Below are 23,137 nucleotides of genomic sequence, written 5' to 3' on the forward strand. Positions count from 1 at the left end.
TTCAATTACAATACAGCACTATGTATCTGGGATTTGTAATTACAATATATTGTTATGTCTATGGCATACGTAAATAACATATTATGCTATGTCTAAAGCATTAGTAATTACAATATAATGCTATGTCTATAACATTAGCAAATACTATACAATGCTATGCCTATGGAATTAGTAATGTCAATATAATTCAATCTCTATGGCATTAGTAATTACAATAAAATGCTACGTTTATTGCATTAGTTATTACAATAAAGTGTTGTGTCTATAACATTACAATATAATGCTATGTTTATGGCATTATTAATTGCAATATACTGCTATGTCTATGACATTAGTAATTACAATATAATGCTATGGCTATAGCATTTGCAATTACAATATAATTCTTGTCTATGGCATTAGCAATTACAATATAATGCTATGTCCATGGCATTTGCAATTACAATATAATGTTATGTCTATGGCATCTGTGATTACAATATGATTTTAATTCTAAGGTATTCGTAATTACATATAATGCTATGTTTATGGCATTAGTAATTACAATATAATGCTGTGTTTATTGCATTAGTAATTACAATATAATGCTATGACTATGGCATTAGCAATAACAATATAATCCTATGTCTGTGGCATTAGTAATCACAATAAAATGCTATGTCTTTGGCATGAGCAATTACAATATAATGCTATTTCTATGGCATTAGTAATTACAATATAATGGTATGTCTATAACTTTAGCAAATACAATATAATTCTATTTTGATGACATTAGCAATTACAATATAACGCTATGTCTAATGCATTAGTCATTACAATATAATTATACGTCTATGGCATTAGCAATTACACTATAAGTCTACGTCTATGGAATCAGCAATTACAATATAATTGTATTTCTATTACATTAGAAATTGCATATAATGTTACGATTATAGCATTTGCAATTACAATATAATACTAAGTTTATAACATTAGCAATTACAATATAATGCTACGTTTCATGCATTAGGAATTACAAAATAATGTTATGTTTGTGACATCAATATTAACAATATAATATTACGACTATGGTATTAGTAATTACCATATAATGGTACATCTAAAACATTAGTAATTTCAATGTAATGCTACGTCTATAGCAGTCGTAAAAACAATATATACTACGTCCATGACATTAGTAATTTAAATATAATGCTACGGCTTTGGCATTAGTAATTGCAATATAATTCAACGTCTATAACATTAGCAATTACACCATAATGCTATGTTTATGACATTAGCAATTACACCATAATTTTATGTCTATGGCATCAGTAATAACAATATAATGCTAAGTTTATAACATTAGTAAACACAATATAATGCTACGTCTTTAGCATTATTAATTAAAATATAATGTTATGTCTATGGCATTAGTAATTAAAATATAATGTTATGTCTATGGCATTAGTAATTAATATATAATTCTATGTCTATGGCATTAGTAATTAAAATATAATGTTATGTCTATGGCATTAGTAATTAATATATAATTCTATGTCTATGGCATTAGTAATTAAAATATAATATTATGTCTATGGCATTAGTAATTAATATATAATTCTATGTCTATGGCATTTGTAATTAAAATATAATGTTATGTCTATGGCATTAGTAATTAATATATAATTCTATGTCTATGGCATTAGTAATTAAAATATAATGTTATGTCTATGGCATTAGTAATTAATATATAATTCTATGTCTATGGCATTAGTAATTAAAATATAATGTTATGTATATGGCATTAGTAATTAAAATATAATGTTATGTCTATGGCATTAGTAATTAAAATATAATGTTATGTCTATGGCATTAGTAATTAAAATATAATGCTATGTCAATGACATTAGTAATTACAATATATTGCTATGTCAATGACATTAGTAATTACAATATATTGCTATGTCTATGGCATTATTAATTATAATATAATGCTATGTTTATAGCATTAGTTATTACAATATAACGCTACCTCTATGGTATAAGTAATTACAATATAATGCTATATCTATGTCATCAGTAATTACAATATCATGCTATGTCTATGGCATTAGTAATTACAATGTCATGCTATGTCTATGACATTAGTAATTACAATACATTGCTACGTCTAAAACATAATTAATTACAATATAATGTTATCTTCATGTCATTAGTGATTAAAATATAATGCTACGTCTATGTCATTAGTAATTACAATATAATGCTATGTATATCTCATTAGTAATTACAATATTACGCTACGTCTATATAATTAGTGGTTACAATATAATGCTGCGTCGATGACATTAGTAATTTCCATATAATGATATGTCTATGGCATTTGTAATTACAATACAGTGCTATGTCTACGGCATAATAATTTATATATAATGCTATGTCTGTGGCATTAGTAATTAACGTATAATGCTACGTCTGTGGCATTAGCAATTACAGTATGAGTCTATGTCTATGGTATTAGCAATTATAATATAATGCTATGTCTATTGCTTATGGAATTACAATATAATACCATGTTAGTGGCATTAGGAATTACAATATAATTCTATGTCTATGGCATTAGTAATTACAATATAATGCTCTGTCTTTGGCGTTAATACTTACAATATAATGCTAGGTCTATTACTTTAGTAATTACAATATAATGCTATGTCTATGGCATTAGTATTTAACCTATAATGCTATGTCTATGGCATTAGTTATTACAATATAATGCTATGTCTATGGCATTAGTAATTACAATATAATGCTATGTCTATGGCATTAGTTATTACAATATAATTCTATGTCTATGGCATTGGTAATTACAATATAATGCTATGTCTATGGCAGAAGCAATTACAATATAATGCTATGTATATGGCATTAGTAATTACAATATAATGCTATGTCTATGGCAGAAGCAATTACAATATAATGCTATGTCTATGGCATTAGTAATTACAATATAATGTTATGTCTATGGCATTAGTAATTACAATATAATGCTATGTCTATGGCAGAAGCAATTACAATATAATGCTCTGTCTATGGCATTAGTAATTACAATATAATGCTATGTCTATGGCATTAGTAATTACAATATAATGCTATGTCTATGGCATTAGTAATTACAATATAATGCTATGTCTATGGTATTAGTAATTACAATATAATGCTATGTCTATGGCATTAGTAATTACAATATAATGCTTTGTCTATGGCATTTGTAATTACAATATAATGCTATGTCTATGGCAGAAGCAATTACAATATGATGCTACGTCTATGGCATAAGTAAATGCTACGTCTATGGCATTTGTAATTACAATATAATGTTATGTCTAATGTTTTAATGTTTAGTTTTCCAGCAAACAAGTCTTCATTGCTAAGACGATACTATCCAAAGAAAATGTAACTCCTATTTTGAAAGCTTTATTTTAGATTCTCGTTGGTGGCGCACGAGTCATTTAATTTTAATTGTTTTAATATTTACTATATATTGGGTCCAATATAAAATAATAATGAATACGAAATTTGCATAAATTAAAATTTTATATTTAATCTTCTTACAACCAGGCAATTCCGAGCGCCATACTAGAATATATATATATATATATATATATATATATATATATATATATATATATATATATATATATGTATATATACGTTGTTTGTTTTTGCGGTAATTATTTACGAAAGTGCATGTTTACCTAAATGTGAGTTGGGAATAATTTTCCCTTTAACCAATTTTGTACCCCCAAACGGGGAGCGGCATATGTATTTTTTTTAAATTATAATTATCCACTGGCACGTTTTTCGTCGTCTACGACTCATCAGATTGGCTGAATTATATATATGTATATATATATATATATACAGTGATGATCATATTTATTGGCACGGTAAAATAAAAGTTAAATTTTGTCTAATAAATTCTAAAAAAGGGATTAAATTAAAGAAAATAACAAAGTATATTATGTATCTTTAACTGGCCTTTCCGATGCAGTAATCGGATTTTAGAAAAAATAAATAACAAAGGAACAACAAACATAATTGCAAAAAACCCTTGTTCAAAATTATTGGCACGGCTTTGTTTTTCTTTTAGTATCAGTATAATATCAATCAATTTCCGGTTTACGTGCTTTCTGAACTTTTTTATAGCCATATTATGCTTGTTTAACGCTAATTCAGTGAATAATTTTTTTCAGATAATTTTTAGATAGCGATTTATTTAAACTATTATAAGTGACTAAATTATAATTTTCAATCGCCATGGTTAAAACTAAGGAACACAGCGAAGACGTCAGGAAGCTTGTTGTAGCATGCCATACCAATGGGGAGGGCTATGATAAGATTTCAAAGAAGCTAAACCTTCCCAAATCCACTGTTAGAGCCATAATAAACAAGTTCAAATCGCAAGGCCACGTTATGAGTTTAGAGGGTAGAGGGAGAAAAAGGATTCTTTCCCCAAGAGATGAACGGAAAATTGTTCGACAAGTAAAACAAAACCCAAGGATCTCTGTTGGGGAGATTGTTGATGAACAGAGCACCTCTGGAGTGAATGTATCTCGACATACAGTTGGTAGAGTTTTGAAGAGAGCTGGTTTAAAAGCATGTCGTCCGAGAAAGACTCCCTTATTGAAGCCTATGCACCTGAAAGCAAGGCTAGCCTTTGCAAAACGTCATATTGATAAAGATGTTGCATTCTGGAAACGTGTTCTATGGACTGACGAAACGAAAATAGAGTTATTTGGCCATAATAAAGTGTCTTATATTTACAGAAAATCTGGCGAAGCTTTCCTGCCTAAGACCACATACCCACAGTGAAGCACGGTGGAGGCAGTTTGATGTTTTGGGGATCCTTTGCTGCCTCTGGACCAGGGCGACTTGTTAAGGTCACAGGTAGCATAAATAAGGAATATTATGTTAAAATATTGGATGAAAACCTGAAAGACTCTGCTAAAGAGCTCTCACTTGGTCGTCGTTGGTGGTTAATGCAAGATAATGACCCAAAGCATTCGGCTAAACTGACTAAGAAATGGCTTGAGGACAATCATATTAATGTTTTGGAGTGGCCATCACAAAGCCCATACCTTAATCCGTTTGAAAATTTATGGAGAACATTAAAATTGAGGGTAATGCAAAGGAAGCCTAAGAATCTTATTCAATTGGAGGATTATTGTCAGGAAGAGTGGGCTAAAATTACTACTGAAGAGTGCAACAACTTGGTTGTAAACTATGAAAAGCGACTGAGGAAGGTAATCAAGGCCAAAGGCTATACAATTGATTATTAAATAAATCGTGCCAATAATTTTGAACAAGGGTTTTTTGCAATTATGTTTGTTGTTCCTTTGTTATTTATTTTTTCTAAAATCCGATTGCTGCATCGGAAAGGCCAGTTAAAAATACATAATATACTTTGTTATTTTCTTTAATTTAATCCCTTTTTTAGAATTTATTAGACAAAATTTAACTTTTATTTTACCGTGCCAATAAATATGATCATCACTGTATATATATATATATATATATATATATATATATATATATATATATATATATATATATATATATATATATATATACAGAGGGAGAAAAAGACAGAGAGAGATAGAGAACACATTTAAGCTGAAAATTATTGATTCAATAAATTTATTGTTCGACAGGATACTCAAATAAGATATATCATTTTTTTTAATCCGCGGAGTATCAAAGAATTGCGGTCTTTCTCAACAGAGGAAAGATGTAAATGAATATTGTAGCGCTAGGTATGTCAGAAATTTTGTGAAAATATTTAATAATTCCACCCCGTCTTTCCAAGCTTTTAACTCCTCGAAAAATGTCAGTCAAGCCCTATTTTTTTTCAATTAAAGGAGCAAGAACAAGGTTTCATTAAAAACGCCAAAAAAAAAACAACGTGTTTTAAAAAAAGGTTTTAAACTTCGGACTTTACAGGTAAATTTCTAAAAAAACACTATTTGTTTTGTTTTAAGTTTGAATATATTATTTATTGATCTTTTATCTTCAATTTATGATATATAACACTTTGGTGAGTAAATTAATTATTTACTTTTTAATAGACATTTCAAAATGGGAGGCGTGAATTAATTCGACCCCCTGTCTTTACAAGCTTATAACTTCTCGAAAAATATAATTATAGCCCTAATTTTATTTCAATTAAAGGAGCAAGGACCGAGGTTACATTTAAAAAAAAACAAAAGAAAAAACAAACAAGGTGTTTTTTAAAAAAAGGGTTTTAAACGTCGGACTTTACAAGTAAATTTCTAAAAAACACTACTTTTTTTGTTTTAAATTTGAATATATTATTTATTGATCTTTTATCTTCAATTTGTGATATATAAAACTTTGGTGAGTAAATTAATTATTTACTTTTTAATAGACACTTGAAAACGGAGGGGGCGTGAATTAAAAATAACGTGTGTCTAAAATATTATATTCGGTTTATTGGAAAGAGCATAAAAATTTTACATTGACCCTGAAAATATCGTAAAAATTGTATGAATAGAAAAATTTTGATAGATTTTTAAAGTTTAAAAATTGAAAAATACTGAGCTCGTAAAATTCAATTAATTTCATTACTGTTGTTTTTTTAAATAAAAAATATATCTATTACTTTTAAAACAACTTTAATAGTTTATTTTGGAAGTAAAATCCATAAAGAAAATAAACAACCCACTTTTATAAGGGAAATTACGAGTTTTTTTTTATATTTTATTCGCAGTTTCTTGTTAGGGGTGTCAAAAATTCCTACAAAAATTCTTATACACCTATTTATAGCGGAGCTATGAATCTGATCGTAATGGGATTAATCGTAAATGCAACATAAATTTGCTGCAAATGAGTTCACAAAAAAAAACGTTAAAAATAAAAGGATAAATTAAAAGTCAAGAATTAAAGATCTAGATGAAATATTATGGAGAGGTTTAGTGTTTTCAAGGTGAACTGATTACATAAGAAGAAACCGGAATTGACAAAAAATTCATATTAAAATCCAAAATCTGTGGTATCATCTAAAATGTGCGTAATCCAAATTAGTAGAAACATGTTACTAAAGTTAGCGTTCAGTTTTAACGTTATATATTTGATGTCAATTTTTCAGAAAATATATATTCCAATATATAGGCGCAGCGTATGTTTGGAATATCTTCAATTTTTATTTTTATAACAAATCTCGTATATAAATTTATATTGTTATATTAAACTGATTATGATTCATGTACAACGTACACAGAAACTTCATTGTGATTCATTCTTATTGCGCAATAAACCTTATGGTCTTTTACTGTGCGAAATAGAAGCTTATAGCGAACGTTGCTATAATCCTATTTTTTAAATTATAAATCGCTACTTATGTATTTGGCACATCTGAAGAAAATTCTGTTACAAATATTAACAAAATTATGAGATAATAATAATAATAATAATAATAATAATAATAATAATAATAATAATAATAATAAGTGCGAAGATTACTAGGAGCCTGGGGAGGTTTATTGCCACACAAATTCCAGTGAAGACCAATAGCCGTTGCCAACGATGAATCAATGGCAAGCAGCTTTTGCGATAATGCAAATTTATTTGCAAATATTATTGAAAGAGGTGGAGAGTGGTGGAGATCTGGGGAGACCTGTTGTCACTCAGCTTCCAGGGAACAACACGGACTGTTTTCCAGGAGAGATCTTTGATGACCTGTGTGATAGGTCCTTATGAGCCAATAATAATAATAATAATAATAATAATAATAATAATAATAATAATAATGTCTTCCACTGAAGTAGATGCTGCTGACAAGCATTTTGGCACACGAGATTTACATAGTAAACCGGGTGTACAGAGGCAAAGATCAAACCTAATATCAGGATTTGTAAAACAATGACAATATTTCAGTGTTTTTTTTGTTTTTTAATATACGTACGTGTCTCTCCTACTCTAATTCGCTCTTTCTCTCTTTCCCTCATTTACTTTCACTCGCATGAAATGATAGAAGAATTTTGATAATACAAAACAGACGTATAGAATTTGGCCGCGATTGCAGTCGACGACAGACGGACCGAGAATGGATTTCGAGTTTAACATCCTCCTTTTACTCTTAAAATAAAATAGAAAACATATTTGTCGTTCACTATTTTCCGGAAAGTTTGTATTCAAGCAGACCAGTGGTCCCTGCCATTAACGCTGATAAAACCCTGTCCGTAATGCCGCTAACAAGACTCGGAAACACGGCTCACAGCATATATAACCGACGTCAAATCCACCCTTGATGTAGCGCGCGTATGTATCGTCTATGTGCATACCGTTTTCCCCTGGTAACTGGTTGCCGTACCAGGAGGTAACAACAGTTCTAGAAACGTTTCTACTCCAAAACATGTAACTCTTCCCGGTTACCGATCGTGTTAGAGATGTATACATCTAAAATAAAGATACATAAAAATATAGGTTCATAAATAAATCAATGGAAGGTATGATTGTGCGATGATGTAAAAGGAAGCAGTTTTAATACGAATATTTAGGATGTATAGCAATTATAGATTTAATGTATCTCTCATTATCTCAGAAGACTCCCGGCGAATTATTTAAAAGAGTTCTATTAACAATTTACTTTATTAATTGTTTAGATGCGTCCACGCATTTCTTTAATGAACTTTGTCCGTCATTTCATACATGGCTCGTATGTTTGAAATACTATCCCCATCGTAAACGCATTTATATAAAGACCGGGTCTTAAGAATGCATCCCTTGTTTCTTTATGATTGACTAGTTGGCCAGCCAGAGTGGCCCGATCGTAAAATACGCGTAAATATTATATTTTAATTCATACAGAAACTTAGACATGTGCATGCGAGTATTATCTTTTTTCTAAACAGTTCACTTCTTGTAAGTAAAAAAAAGTATTCGAGCTGAAACCAAACCCTAAAAACAGTGAATCAATAATGATAACAATTCGACCAGCTTAACAAAATCTTTAAAAAGTGTTTTCAAACCTACTTATTTTAAACATAAAAAAACTTATTCTAAACATAAAACTGTCATGTGAAACATTCAATAATGCGCTTTCGTGAAACAGTTGACAAACAGATAAAAATCCAATGAGCCCCCCCCCCAACGTGATAATTTTTCAAAGTTCACCCCTTAGCAACCCGTATTCCGGATGCAAACAAATTAAAAAGTTTTCCACATTTCTGAATACCCTATATGTACAAATTTCAAGTCTGTAGAGTTAAAAGTCATTTCCGAGAAATGTACTCACATGCACTCACTTTTATAGATATTAGGGTGACAAGAAAAGTCCTGCGGAATTTTGAATTTTAATATCAAATAGTGTATTTTCAAATAAGTTTTTGTTATAATACCCTTATTTATATATCATTTTCAGAAACATTTTTGGCTCTATCTAATGATTAAAATTGCAATTGTTTTAACACATTATCCTCTTTCCGAACGTTGAATATAAGATGGACAAAAAGGAAATTTGCATATTTTTTAGTCCAATTAAAGCTAGGCCAAAAACCTGCATAATCACAAAGCGTTTGGTCCAGGAACTACTACTGAACGTACAGTACAATGGTGGTTTATGAAATTACGTCGCGGTTTATGAAATTACGTCGCTTGAAGATGATGAGCGTAGGGGTCGGTCATCGAATGTTGACAACGATCAATTAAGAGCTTTAAGCCAATCCACGAACACCTGTTCGAGAACTAACTTTTGAATTAGATGTAACGTATACAACGATTTCTAACAACTTGAGAGAGATTGGAAAAGCAAAATAACTTGATAAAAGGGTGCCTCACGAATTGAACGAGAATCAAAAGAAACGCTGTTATGAAGTGTCTTATCCCCCCTTTTTTACGCAACAAGAACGACTCGTTTCTCGACCGGGTTTTACTTGCGATCAAAAGCGGGCTCTGTACCATAACAAACTATGAAGATATAAGAGACTAAAAAGTCATTTAATTTTTACAAAAGAGAAACCATAATAAAGTAAATATCCGACACATACAGTTTTTCTTAATAGTGGAGCAACAGGTGTTGTTCATGCAGAGCAAGTTGTGAGCCTTTTGTATGTATTTAATAGTGAGAACACTATTAAAGCTGTCCTTGTTGACAATACTAATGCCAACACAGGTTGTGAATGTGGAATGGTTGCAATTTTCGAAAAGTTTTTTTTTAATCTTCACACAACTCGTTGCTTTTACATATAAACATAATGAACTACTTTTTAGAACCCTTTATAAACACATGCTTGGTTGCGCAAAAGCTTTACAACATCCATTGGCCTGCTGGGATTATTATAATCAAATGATTGCTATGATTTTCCTCAAATATCATTTTCCACTCTTAGCAGTCCTCTTGATTCAATTTTTAAAATTGTTGAAACACATGAACTCAGTTATAACCAAAGACTCTTGTAAGGATACACAGTAAGTGTTTCTAAAGGTAAGATTGGTTCTAGATATATCTCGTGTAAAATTGGTCCTTAAAACCACGCAAAATCGTTTCCTTTGGCCATCGGGCTAATGTGTTATGGACTCGTTGTACATATCCACAGAGATTTATAATAAAACTGCACAGTTTAATAACTATTATTCTAAACGTGTATGTAACTTGTTTGTTTGAAATTAAACCAGTGCAAGTTTTTAATACGTAAGGATTAAGGAGGGACCTCATTAAATCCAACAGATTGCACTAAGAAACAGACCAGGTAATACATTTTGTTTACTGCCTAAATAGTTTTTATATTCCATAGTCAAATCTTGGGAAATTTGAGCAAAAAGAAGCTTTTCAGAAATCACTTTTCCATTGCTTCCAACGTAATAGATGTACTGAGACTAAAGCCGCTTTTAGGACTGCTAGCAACCACTGTAAAAAAGTAATAAAGAACCCAAGATAGTTGCTCAGTCCGTCAAGTCCAAAGTAGCTGAGCAGCGACTTGGTTCCCACCAGTTTCGGCAAATAGCAAACAGAATCCTGAACAGAAGCATGTGTTCTATCCCAACTATCATAAAAGAACTGAGATAATCTCGTCAGCCAAACTCTTTGCCAAGAACTTTGCAGCTAATTCTACCCTTTGTGACAAAGTCCGTCAACCTCCAATATTTCCTCCCGTATCAGAACACACGCTATGTGATATATAAATACCTGTATGTGGTGTTGCCAAGCTAATCAAAAACATTGATTCCAGTAAAGCAAAGGTCCTGGCGGTATTTCAATTATAGTACTCAAAAGACTTCAACCAGAACTAGCGTCCATCCTTACAAAACTGTTTAAACGTTGTCTTAAGGAGAATTGCTTCCCATCAACCTGGAAAATCTCATCAGTATGCCCTGTATTTAAGAATTCAGGTAGTCGCTAATCCCTCTCAGTACAGGCCAATAAGTCTCCTGTGCGTCATGAGTAAGTTGCTGGAATCTGTGTTAAATAGAGAAGTAATCAACCATCTCAGAAAAAATAACCTTCTTAGTGACGCGCAATATGGTTTCCGTTCTGCTATATACACAGCAGATGTGCTTACAGTTATATCTCATAGGATAAGCGAATCTCTCGACGGAGGCTACCTTTCTAGGGCAATTGCTCTTGAAATATCAAAGGCCTTTGATAGAATATGGTATAAAGGTTTACTTCACAAGATCTCCCGCTACGGTATAGCTGGAAATCTCTTCTCAATTATTAAATCATTTCTCTCTGATAGGTTCATAAGAGTAGTGGTTGATGGGCAGAAATCAGAAGCTCTCCGTATTAATGCTGGAGTTCCGCAGGGGTCCATCCTGGGCCTAACTCTCTTCCTGATCTACATTAATGATCTTCCAAATCACATCCTTACATCATTCGTAGACATTTATGGTAATGACACTACTATCTATGGTAGCACATCTAAGACCGTAAACGACCAAGTTCTCTCTGATCCTCTTTCCTCTGATCTTTAGCAAGTGGTACAATGGGAAAAGAGGTGGCTTGTTACTTTTACTGCATCTAAAACCAAGTTTTTATCTTTGCATCATCAACGCTCTGATCCCAATCAGGCATCAATTGCTCTCGTCTTGGAGAGGCCTCATGTTTTGACAAGCTTCTGGGCTTGACCTTTACTCCTTATCTTAAATGGAACACATATATAAAATCCGTTGCCAAGGTCACTGGAAAAGTGGTGGGATCCTTCTATCGATCCAGTAGATACCTCACTGCTGATGCAATTTTCTCTATATATAAGAGTCAGGTACGTACAAAGATGGAGTAATGTTGCCACATTTGGACAGGAGCTGCTAGAAAGGACTGATTCAGCCTTGATAAAGTTCAGAATAGACTTCGTAGCCTCGTAGGGGATGTCCTTTTCTTTTCCCTGCAACCTCTTTCTCACAGAAGAGATGTTGCGAGTTTGTCTCTGCTTTATCGTTATTTTCATGGAAAGTGCTCGGCTGAGCTCCAATCTATGGTCCTCCTCGCCAAACTTTCACAAAAACACCCGTCTAGCAGAAAACACTATCACTAATTTCTCCCACTCTTTATCTGTGCCTAAACCTAAAGTAGATTCCATGAGCAAAACTTCTTTCTTAGAACTGCACGCCTATGGAATTGTCTTCCGTTTTTCCTGCTTTCCAGCTGACTACAATATGGTTGTCTTCAAGTCTAACGTAAACAAGTTTTTGATGAGCCGTTCCATATAAGTTAACAAATTTACCGACTTTCCATTACTAATATTTCTATATTGTCCAATTTCTACCGTACACTCTTTAACCACTATCTTCGAGTGGCCTCCTGGCCTTGATAACTGCTAATGCCAATGTAAAAATAAATTCTGGCTATAAAGTAAGTAAATATTTATTTATATATGATTTAGTCAATTATTTATTCCAATTTCTAGAATCACGTGTATCTCATTTCATTATAATTATAAAAGCGCGATCAGATTGGATTTTTTAATAATTCAATTCATTACTTTTTATATTCTTTTAGGAGTGGAGAGTCAGTCAGAAAAATATTTAAAAAATACCAACTATTAATTTTAATAGCACACACTGGATACAATTAACAAATTTAACATTATGTGGAATTTTTGAACAACCAATGACGGAATATTTTCTTGTATGTGAAGTTCGAGAATCACTGTCATATTTGTCCTTACAGTCTCCGAGCAGGGAACCCGCAATCGTTAACAACAGAAACGTAACGTAAATAAGGCATCAACACATTACGGCCAAAGTTTGGAGTCAGAAATTGAGACCGAGAATTTTGTTCCAAGTTGAAATTTGACTTTAAATATTAAGTTTTATTATATAGTGTATATTTTTCTCATTTGTTTGTTCGCTATATATTAACTTATAAAATAAAAAAAAAACATTTTAAATTTCTTTCAATTAAATTCATGCTTAACTCACAACGTTAAATAATAGTTAAAGTGATTACCGAAAATATTGGCAAGCCGATATTTAAAATAGGGAAGATTCAGATTTTCAGCTTGAAGATTGATTTAATTAATGTAATTAATATCAATTGTATTAAATAAAAAACGTCATGATTTTAAATATAATATTTATTTGGTTTTCATACTAGTATTAAAGCGAATCTTGCAAAATTAACGGCTTTCATTATACTTTTGTCTACGATTTTCATAACAAACGCTTTTAAAAAGATTGAAGTAATTTATCTAATTTTTGCATGAGTACTTAATAGATCCATAAACAACCTTTGGGAAATGTAAATTTAAGAGAAGTGAAAAATTAACCTAGTCTAATATATATATATATATATATATATATATATATATATATATATATATATATATATATATATATATATATATATAATTTGTAATCATTCCAAACAAGACAAGTATGTTAAAATCAATCATATCCTTTTATTTTAGATATGTTACAGCATACACATACTTCGTTGAAGGTAAACCAACCAAATCATATATAGGGTGCAATTTCTAATCGATATTGCATTGATTTGACAAATGTAAAATTTTCCAATATATATATATATATATATATATATATATATATGTGTGTGTGTGTGTGTGTGTTTTGAGTAGTTCTGTGTGGGTGCTATTATTTTCATTCTCCTCATCATTAATCTGCTCTATTCCCATATCGGATTCATCATAAATGAATCGTTTTAGGAATGTTTCAATAAAATTTTGGAAAATATAATTATGAAAAAAATTTCTCATGTGTTTGAACTTACACACAATATTTATATATAATACATATATATATATATATATATATATATATATATATATTTGTTTTATGAGTGTATTTTATTTGCATATATATGTAGTTGGGTATTCACTTTTTCCATGAGTTAGCAGAAGATATATTTATAAGATATATATTATTATATAAAGAAGGGAAAATACAAAAGGATTATGCCGACTTTGTGTCAATCAGAAACATCAGGGGAAAATTATAATTATTTACTGGTAACGACTGCTATAATGACCGTTAATATGTAGGTTCTTATTAGAATAAAATAAAATATAGATCTCTAACGCTACAGGAACTCTTAATGAGTTCGCAAGGTTTCCGTGAAGATCAAATATTGTATTTGATTTTAAACCGCGTTGATATATTACTCTTATTTCTGTCACTCTTGACAAGGTAATGTTTAATAACTGAATGAGAAAAATCTACCCATTGGAGTATAAAAAGGATCGGTTCAACAATATGTTTTTCATAAAGCCTTTTACGTCTAATTTCTGAATGGTAGATCTATAGTATCTTGTTTATTGTTTAAGTCTTGTGATTAGAGATCGATGTGTTTTTGTTATCAATTCGTATGGATTCAAAACAATGTTTCTAAATTTTTAAAAGATGTGCTTAAAGAATGCTATAGATTACATCGACTAGAATGTCGAAATTTAACAATAAACGTTCTGGCCTGAATAATCGACATTATTAATCTCCATGTAATTATTTTCGATTTTTGTTTATTAAAAAATAAAATTCATCGGCTTATTTATTTTCAAAAAATGTGTATCTCATTGTGTAACATAATATAGAGTCAGGAACAGTTTTTTTTTTTTTTTGCATTTCAGTTCATTCGACACTTTAAAATATCTGCAAAATATATTTATTGAATAAATTGCTAAACGCTTCGTAAAACTTTACTATTTCCCTGATGTTTGTCTAGAATCAATTGCAATCGTTTGTTTACGATAGATTATTTACCTTATGTTCCATCTTCTACTATATTCCTTTATAATTTAAAGACCCCGGATACTTTGTAGAAGTGTTCCACGAAATATCCCAATTTCGAAAAATTTGGAAAAATACAAATTGCAATAAAAATACGTTTTATTACATTCAATTCTATCCAATGTTCACCATTACTTCCCATTATGCTTTTAGCTCACCGATCTCCTGACACTCATTAACTCTTATCTCGAATGACCTTCGACTGTGTTATCTTGTAAATAAAAACTACATATTTAATGGTATAGCATACATTCATGAAATTCAGTATTTGTATAAAAGTATGTTTTCCTTATATTTCAGCTTCAAAACTAACCGAGATAAATAACATTCCGCAGTGCCGTGATTCTTTCTACAGTAGCGCTTATTCTGTCTTTTTATATATAGCATATCCATAACTACAATGTTGACTCTTACTCTAAGTCCAACTCGAAATATATCTCTGCAAGATTAAGAAGAGTAAAGTATATTCAGATCTTATTTTAGTGGAGAGTGTTTTCTAAAAGACTACAGTTACGAATTCTCAGTTTAAATTAAAGCATTGTTTGAATGGAAATTAAATTTCATTGTAAATTTTCAAGTCTTCATATTCCAGTTTATACTACTAATATGTCTATAAACTTTCCATGATCGTACAATACTTAAAAGAAAACTACTTCAAAGAAAGTATAAAAATTATGCAGTCGTAAGAAAATTAAAAAAAAAATGTCTTTTCACTATAATTGCAAATAACATCCCTTTCTATCTCTGTGTGCTTAATATAAAACATAATTTCTATAAAGACAATTTTAAGTACACCGCACCCATACACATGTAATCGCTGGACCGCTTCTATGCGTGATGTAACATGGTTGTCTCTAAATGTAATGTACTTCATACTTATAAAACATTTTCATACTTCATGCTGATAAAACATTTTCATGCGTAAGCCAACTTAATTTAGTCACTAATTATGATCAAACCTCTTATAATATCCTACATCATCTAACTGATAATCTATTTAACACTTTAATTCGATAAATTTTTAATCTTGATAATGTGTTGCTCATTAGTAAAAAACGATCCAACGACTGAAGAGAATTGCTTATAATACTGTTAATAAATACACGCGGTGAGAGCGACAGAAAAGAAACGGATAGATAGCGTATGAAAAAAAATAGTGAGTTCAATTAACATAGTGTAAAATTGTTAAAGTCGCTTATAAACGCAGTAATATTACGTTACTTAGTTATTTAATTGCAAATTATGCCCAATTAGACAAACTAAAACAGAGTTATTTAAAATGTAACTCAATTCTGAAACCGAGCAATATTTTAGCACACATGTCATTACAAAGCTTATATGCTAACAGCAAACAAACAAGTGTAAAATAATCACTTAGAATGTGCCCATTTCAATCTATTGAGCAACAGACGGAAAAGGTATTTGATTTAAATATCCACATGCATAAAAATAACACAGTAGACTTGTGAATCCAGGTTTGCGTTTATAAGTCTAAATTATGTGAATGTCAATATAAATAAACATATGTAACTTCTTCACGTGTGTGATTTGTCACTGATAAGCGGCATATTGTGTTTTATTTACTAATTGCAACATCCAGTGCTACGCAGAAGGTTTCTCTGAAAAAAAAAACCCAACTTTTTTTCTTATATAGTCACGCTTATAATTTTTTATTCGAAGGAAAAGTAAAAATTAAATTTGTATAATAAATTCATGTAATTAAAAAAAATTAACTTGGTGCTGTTCTAAAAAAACATACGTAACGGCTATAAATCAGGATATGGATTTATTAAATCAAAACGAAGAATTATATTAAAAATGCATTAAATTAATTATTTAATTGATAAAAAAAATTATTGAGATATTTTACGATTTGATTTTGTATTATTTAGATCCATCGAACTACTTTTATTATCTTTAGTACCACTTCACAACTTTTCGGTGGATAAAACCTCCGACCTTCTTTAGGTGCATTTTGTCGAACTCGGGAATATTGATGTCGAATTCGGAAATTTGGACAAAATTTCGAACGGAACTTGTAATTTACTCCACGGGGGTAGCGTGCTCTTGTTCTGTCAACCATGACTGAATAGAGGTCCTAAGTAATTTGCAATTGTGTTTTTCGTCTCCCACGCCGAGAATTGAACCTTCAACCTTCATGAGAATATAACTTTTACAATTGATTTGTCAATTTTCAAGTACTCTAACCATTGCGCCACGGACCCCTGTCGCAGTCGTTAGAGAAGATTGCAAAAAACAATTGTAAAAGTGATATTATTCGATTTTTTTTTAATACATTAACGGACGCCGGCTAATATAAAGAGAGATTACACAAATACTTATGGCAACCCGAAACGCAACAGTATAAAATACACCGTCATTTGAATGGGATTGGAAGAATTAAATCCATCGAAGTTAAAATACTTGGAAGAATTCAATCTATATAATCATAACAAAGTGTATTATGATTTTAGAAGCAAACGATGTAATAATAAAATGCAGCATCTAAAATAGAATTCAAAAAGTTGTGTAAAAACACTTTTAATAAAAAAAATAAAGCAAAAACATCCAACGTTAATAAAAGAATAGAATTTTACTCCAATAAAAACGTAGTACTTACCGTGATCATGTGGCCTGTAATTGTTGCTGGTGTCTGCTTTTTCGTACGTCAGACGAGCCGAACTGTCCTTTGCTTTATCTAGCCTCCAATGACACTGTCCGAAGTCACAGTAATACGCGGTACAAGGTTGATGGGTGGCTATCATCACGGCGATATTGATGATCGTAATCCACGGGTTAATCCAGTTTCCTTTCCTGAGATCCATTTTGTTTCTACGCGCCTCTTTTCCCCACGCAAATCGCATCGCTCGCTTTGTTTCAGCTTGTGCTGAAAAACTGACAACAGAAGCGCGTGTGTACCTGTATAGAATCGTGTGTCGATCTACTGAATTTATTTCGGTGCATGTGCTGTCTAGTGTTTTGCGGAAGTAAGCGAGTTGACATCACGGAAAGAGGGAAGTAAGTAGAGATGAAGAAAGTAAATGAAAGTAAGGGGCGGAAATGGTGAACGATATATGCAAAGCGGAATATAATTAGAAAAGGTGGAAAAAAGAGAGAGATTGAAACAGATATGGAGAGAAATGTTTGCAAAGAGAACGGGAATTCGATTTTGATAACGATGAAGATTTTGATAAAGATGAAGATAGAGAGAATAGGAGCAAAGGAAACAAAGAGGAACTGTCCGCAGATGTAACAGATTTAGAACGGGAAAGTAATTAGAAATGATGGAAAAAATTGTAAGACAGGAATTTAAAAAAAAAACAGCCATGGAAAAAAGGATCGAATCGAGCTAAATAGAGAGGAACGTTAAAAGAAGGTAGTAAAATAGCAAGGAGGGAAAATGAAAAACAATATTTTGAGATGAGAAACGGTAAGGAAAGATGCAAAGAGGAAATTGATCAAGATATGAAAAAGACGGGAGAAATGAACTATGTTAGAGTGGACTTTTTAGGAAGGTGGTGACATCAAAAAAAAGGAGATAAAGACGTGAGATAATTAGAAAGATAACCTAGAACTAAACGACTGAACGCAAGGTACAGACAAAAGGTAAACGAAAGTCAAGAAAACAAAGATGAAAAGGACAAAGAGAGACGATAATGAAAGCAGAAAACACACATGTATATATGTGTGTGTGTGTGTGTGTGTGTGTGTGTGTGTGTGTGTGTGTGTGTGTGTGTGTGTGTGTGTGTGTGTGTGTGTGTGTGTGTGTGTGTGTGTGTGTGTCAATTATAAAACACGAGAATGCATTTTTGGAGCTACTTATTTATTTTCGGTAATAAACTTGAAAAAATTTGTACCTTAACTAATAAATAGATAGATTAGCCTCAAATCCTAGAATATTGATAATCCCGAAATAACACTGGTTTTTTAATTACAACATTCTTTCCTGTCGCCTTGGTCATCTCCTTACAATTGGATACAAACAATACCAATTAAAAGGTAGATTTGACTGTGGATTACACAAATGACACTACGCTATAAACACCCTGTGCAGGAATCTTTACAGGAGTATCCATTCCTCACCTTCCAAATCTGAAGTACACCTCTTCATATATATATATATATATATATATATATATATATGGGAGGGGGGTGATTGAGTGCGTGTTAAACGGAGTCCAGCACTTTATATGTAGTTGTATCTTGATATCTTAAGTAAAAGAACAAAATAGGAAGATATTGGGTGTTATTAGGTACTTTCTGTATGTGTTTGCAATGATTTAGCAATTATATTGACACATGAATCCTAGTAATAAAGTGAGCTGTCTTAAAGAGGTGATTATTAATAAAGTTTACAAGATGGGCACATTAACATTTGTTGAAATTGATTTTTTAGTATGATTACATAATAATAATTTCATAATAATTGTTTATTGTATTAGTTACACATACATACGTAAACATATATATATACTTGTATTTGTAAGTTCGATTGTCAGATATATAGATTTATATGTTGAAAATCATATATATATATATATATATATATATATATATATATATATATATAAACTATTTTTTTTGCCCGTCTATGGGTATTAGTACTTGCCATTTATTTTCATGTTTTAATAGTTGGGTTTTTTAAAGAAATTTAACTAAGTCTATGTGGATGAGTACATAATCACGTTTTTCTTCAGATGTCATACATATGAAGAAAACTCAGATTCTGTCACAGTATTTTACTAGAAGGAATCTAATCGAACTATGTATTGTTTTTTGTTCAATAAAATGTTGTACATATGCACCACAATAATTGGCTAAACAAAATATTTTTGTAGGAAGAAATCTATCGATGAAAATGAAATGAGTAAAAGCTGACTTACCTCTATGCATTATATGCATATACAGAGAGAAAGAGAGAAAGAGATAGAGATGTGTATAAAGAAGGCGAGGGAAAGATACATGCAATGAGAGAAGAGGATGCAAAATAGTGTGCAGGAATTTAAAGAGTAAAATAAACTGCAAGAATCAGGTGGAACGAAAATATAATTGAAATAAAGGAATTGAGAGAGAAGAAGACGAGATGGTAAAAATCAATGCTTATTTCTCTTTCCTTCTCTTCTTCCCTTTCACTCTTGTTGTATCGCGCACTTGTTTTCTCTCTGTTTGTTCTAACACTTCAGTGTACATAGTCAAAACCTAATCGTAGTGACGTTTTGCCGAAAAACTTGCAACGCGCTAAAAACTAAGACTGAATAAGTAAATTTTGTTTCGTTTTCATTCGCAGATGTTTCTCTCCTGACTGGAGTGAAAGAAAGGGTATTTTGCCGCCGTTTTCAAACTGCCGGTGTTTCAGCGACTTTGCACTTGTCAGTTTGAATTTACATCGTGAAGCTCGACCGTTTCTTTTGTGGCTGCAAAATAATAAAAGTATTATTATTATTATTATTATTATTATTATTTATAATAATAATAATAAAAATAATAATGTTAATGATAATAATAATAATAATAATAATAATAATAATAATAATAATAATAATAATAATAATAATAGAAATACAAACGATATGGAACAGAAAAACTCAATATGGAATCATCATAAGAGAACGAGAAACGTGAAAATAGCAGGAATTAAAACCACGGGCAATCGTGAGATTATTTCACGTAGTTCAATGATGAAAAAAAAAAATGAAATATTTTTGAAAAATTCCTTGAATGCCAAACTTAATTTATATAAATCTCAAATCTGAACCGTCGCATGAAATTTTTAATAGCAAAAAAAACAGATTTTAGAAAGAACAACACAACTTTAACTCAGGGGAATTGAAAATGAAGAAATTTTATAAACTATAACACTGCAAATGACAAAAAGCCACGTTTAATAGCACAGAAAATAGTCGTGAACATTAAGATAGGAAGACCGAAAATGATAGAAACATTAACAGAAGGTTTAGCGGAAAAGAGCAGAGACTGTTAGAACCGTGGCGAGACTAATTGTCGCTCAAATCCCCGACTGACAAGCAAGGAGTAAATAATAAGCGAAAGGTCATTCGCAATGGTTATCAAAAAATTTGTAGAGTACTGGAAACGTGTGGAGACTTGTTTTTACTCAGAGATCAAAGGGCAGCGTCGTTTCAATATCAAGGAATAATAATGATGATGATAATAATAAAATAATAATAATAATAAAATAATAATAAGAAGAATAATGATGATAATAATAATAATGATAATAATAATAATGATAATAATAATAATGAAAACAGTAATAATAATGATGATAATAATAATAAAAATAATAATAATGATAATAATAATGAAAATAATAATGTTAATGATAATAATAATAATAATAATAATAATAATAATAATGATAATAAATCAATAATAATAAAAAACGAAGAGCAAGAGAGCTTCTATGCCGTCACTTTGCTTTGATGATTTGGTCCATAGGTATACAATAAGCAAAAGCATGAGAGCAAAGCAAATGAAAAATTGTTAATAGTCAACAAGAATTAAAGAACAATGTCAAATCATAGATTTCTACGTCACAGCAATTCATAAAGCAACATTCGAGGAGTCAGAATAGCGAAATATTAAAAATATTTTCAACCAACTAAAATGAATATGAAGATTTGGGAAAATACGTCGTGTAGTACTAATCAGAATAGCATTACAAATAGTCTGGAAAAAAAACTGAAATAAATAAAACGTCAAAAGATACGGAAATACCGAGAGCATACTAATTACTGCGATAATTTAAATGATCAAAATCTTGAGAAACTCCTTGGATGCGGAAACGAATGCATATAAGAAACGAACCAAACCAAACAGCCATAAGTTAAAATAATCATAGGAAAAGAAAAGAAAAAAAAACAACTTCAACTGTTAAGAATCCCACAAATGAATCAACCCCCTGGAAAAACACGCACAGACAACTATTAGTGGTGCCAGACTCGACTGTTACCACACATAATTATCATAAAAGGTCATGGAATGTTGAAAGGCCAAGGAAGAAGAGTACCAACGAGATTTCTCCCTGGAAGGGTACGTAATGCACTAAATCGTTGAAATGGCTTATCGTCAGTCATAATCCGGAGAGGCCTAGCAATCTTGACTTTCAAAAAGTCAATGCTAAATGGGTATAAGGACAACGATAAATGAATTGCAACGATCATGAAAACAGATGGAAAGTGTTGAACATTTGTCATTAGATCTAGTGGAAACTTACTGGTTTGTGGGGGTGAGCCATCAATGACTTCCGTGAACGCGTTTAGCGAGTAAATAATAATAAGAATCAGAAAAATAAACATAGTACTGACATAGATCCAATGCAAAAACATATCCTCCAATTAAGTTCTTGATGATACACCAAATATCTGATAAAATTATCAAAATGATAGAGGAAAGAATTTAGACATGTAAGCTAAAAATTGACAGTTGGAGGAAAACATATGACATTTAAAAGTTTTATAAAAGTTTTTATAGAGACACTCTCTATTTCCACTACGTTTTTATAACAAAGATGGTATTTAACAAAATATTTAGAAGATGCAATGTTTGATACGCTTGTTTATACACAAGGGAAAATAATCATCTTATCTATACAAACGAGCTTGAATATGAGGGACGTTTTAAAATAACTATTAGTCTTTTCTGCTGCAATGAGTCAAAAGGATAATAAATTTCATTTTTGGTGATTTAACTTGTACATATTAAATTCTTCCATGCATAAAAATCGAACTGATCAACATTTATCGGTGCCTTTTGAACGCTTACAAGCATATGACGTTGATGTTAGTATAGTTAGGAGATAAATTCGTCGATTTTAGAGTGGCGACAGAGATATAAGTGACAAAACGCGGTCCGAATTTTTGGAAAAGTGCATTAA

General features: G+C 30.9%; 1 protein-coding gene across 1 annotated transcript in view; it reads right to left on the reverse strand.

The window, feature by feature from the left end:
- The window catches only part of LOC145256188 (uncharacterized), a 491,452-nt gene extending 473,106 nt beyond the window's left edge, over positions 1–18,346 (reverse strand). The window contains exon 1 of the mRNA XM_080114776.1: positions 17,864–18,346. Coding sequence (XP_079970902.1) covers positions 17,864–18,107 — 244 coding nt within the window. The 5' untranslated portion in view covers positions 18,108–18,346. The remainder of the gene's footprint in view (positions 1–17,863) is intronic.
- Between the last annotated feature and the right edge of the window lie 4,791 nt (positions 18,347–23,137).

Source organism: Euprymna scolopes, chromosome 32 (genome assembly GCF_053919585.1).
Source record: "Euprymna scolopes isolate OS-2025 chromosome 32, ASM5391958v1, whole genome shotgun sequence".
Lineage (NCBI taxonomy): Eukaryota > Metazoa > Mollusca > Cephalopoda > Sepiida > Sepiolidae > Euprymna > Euprymna scolopes.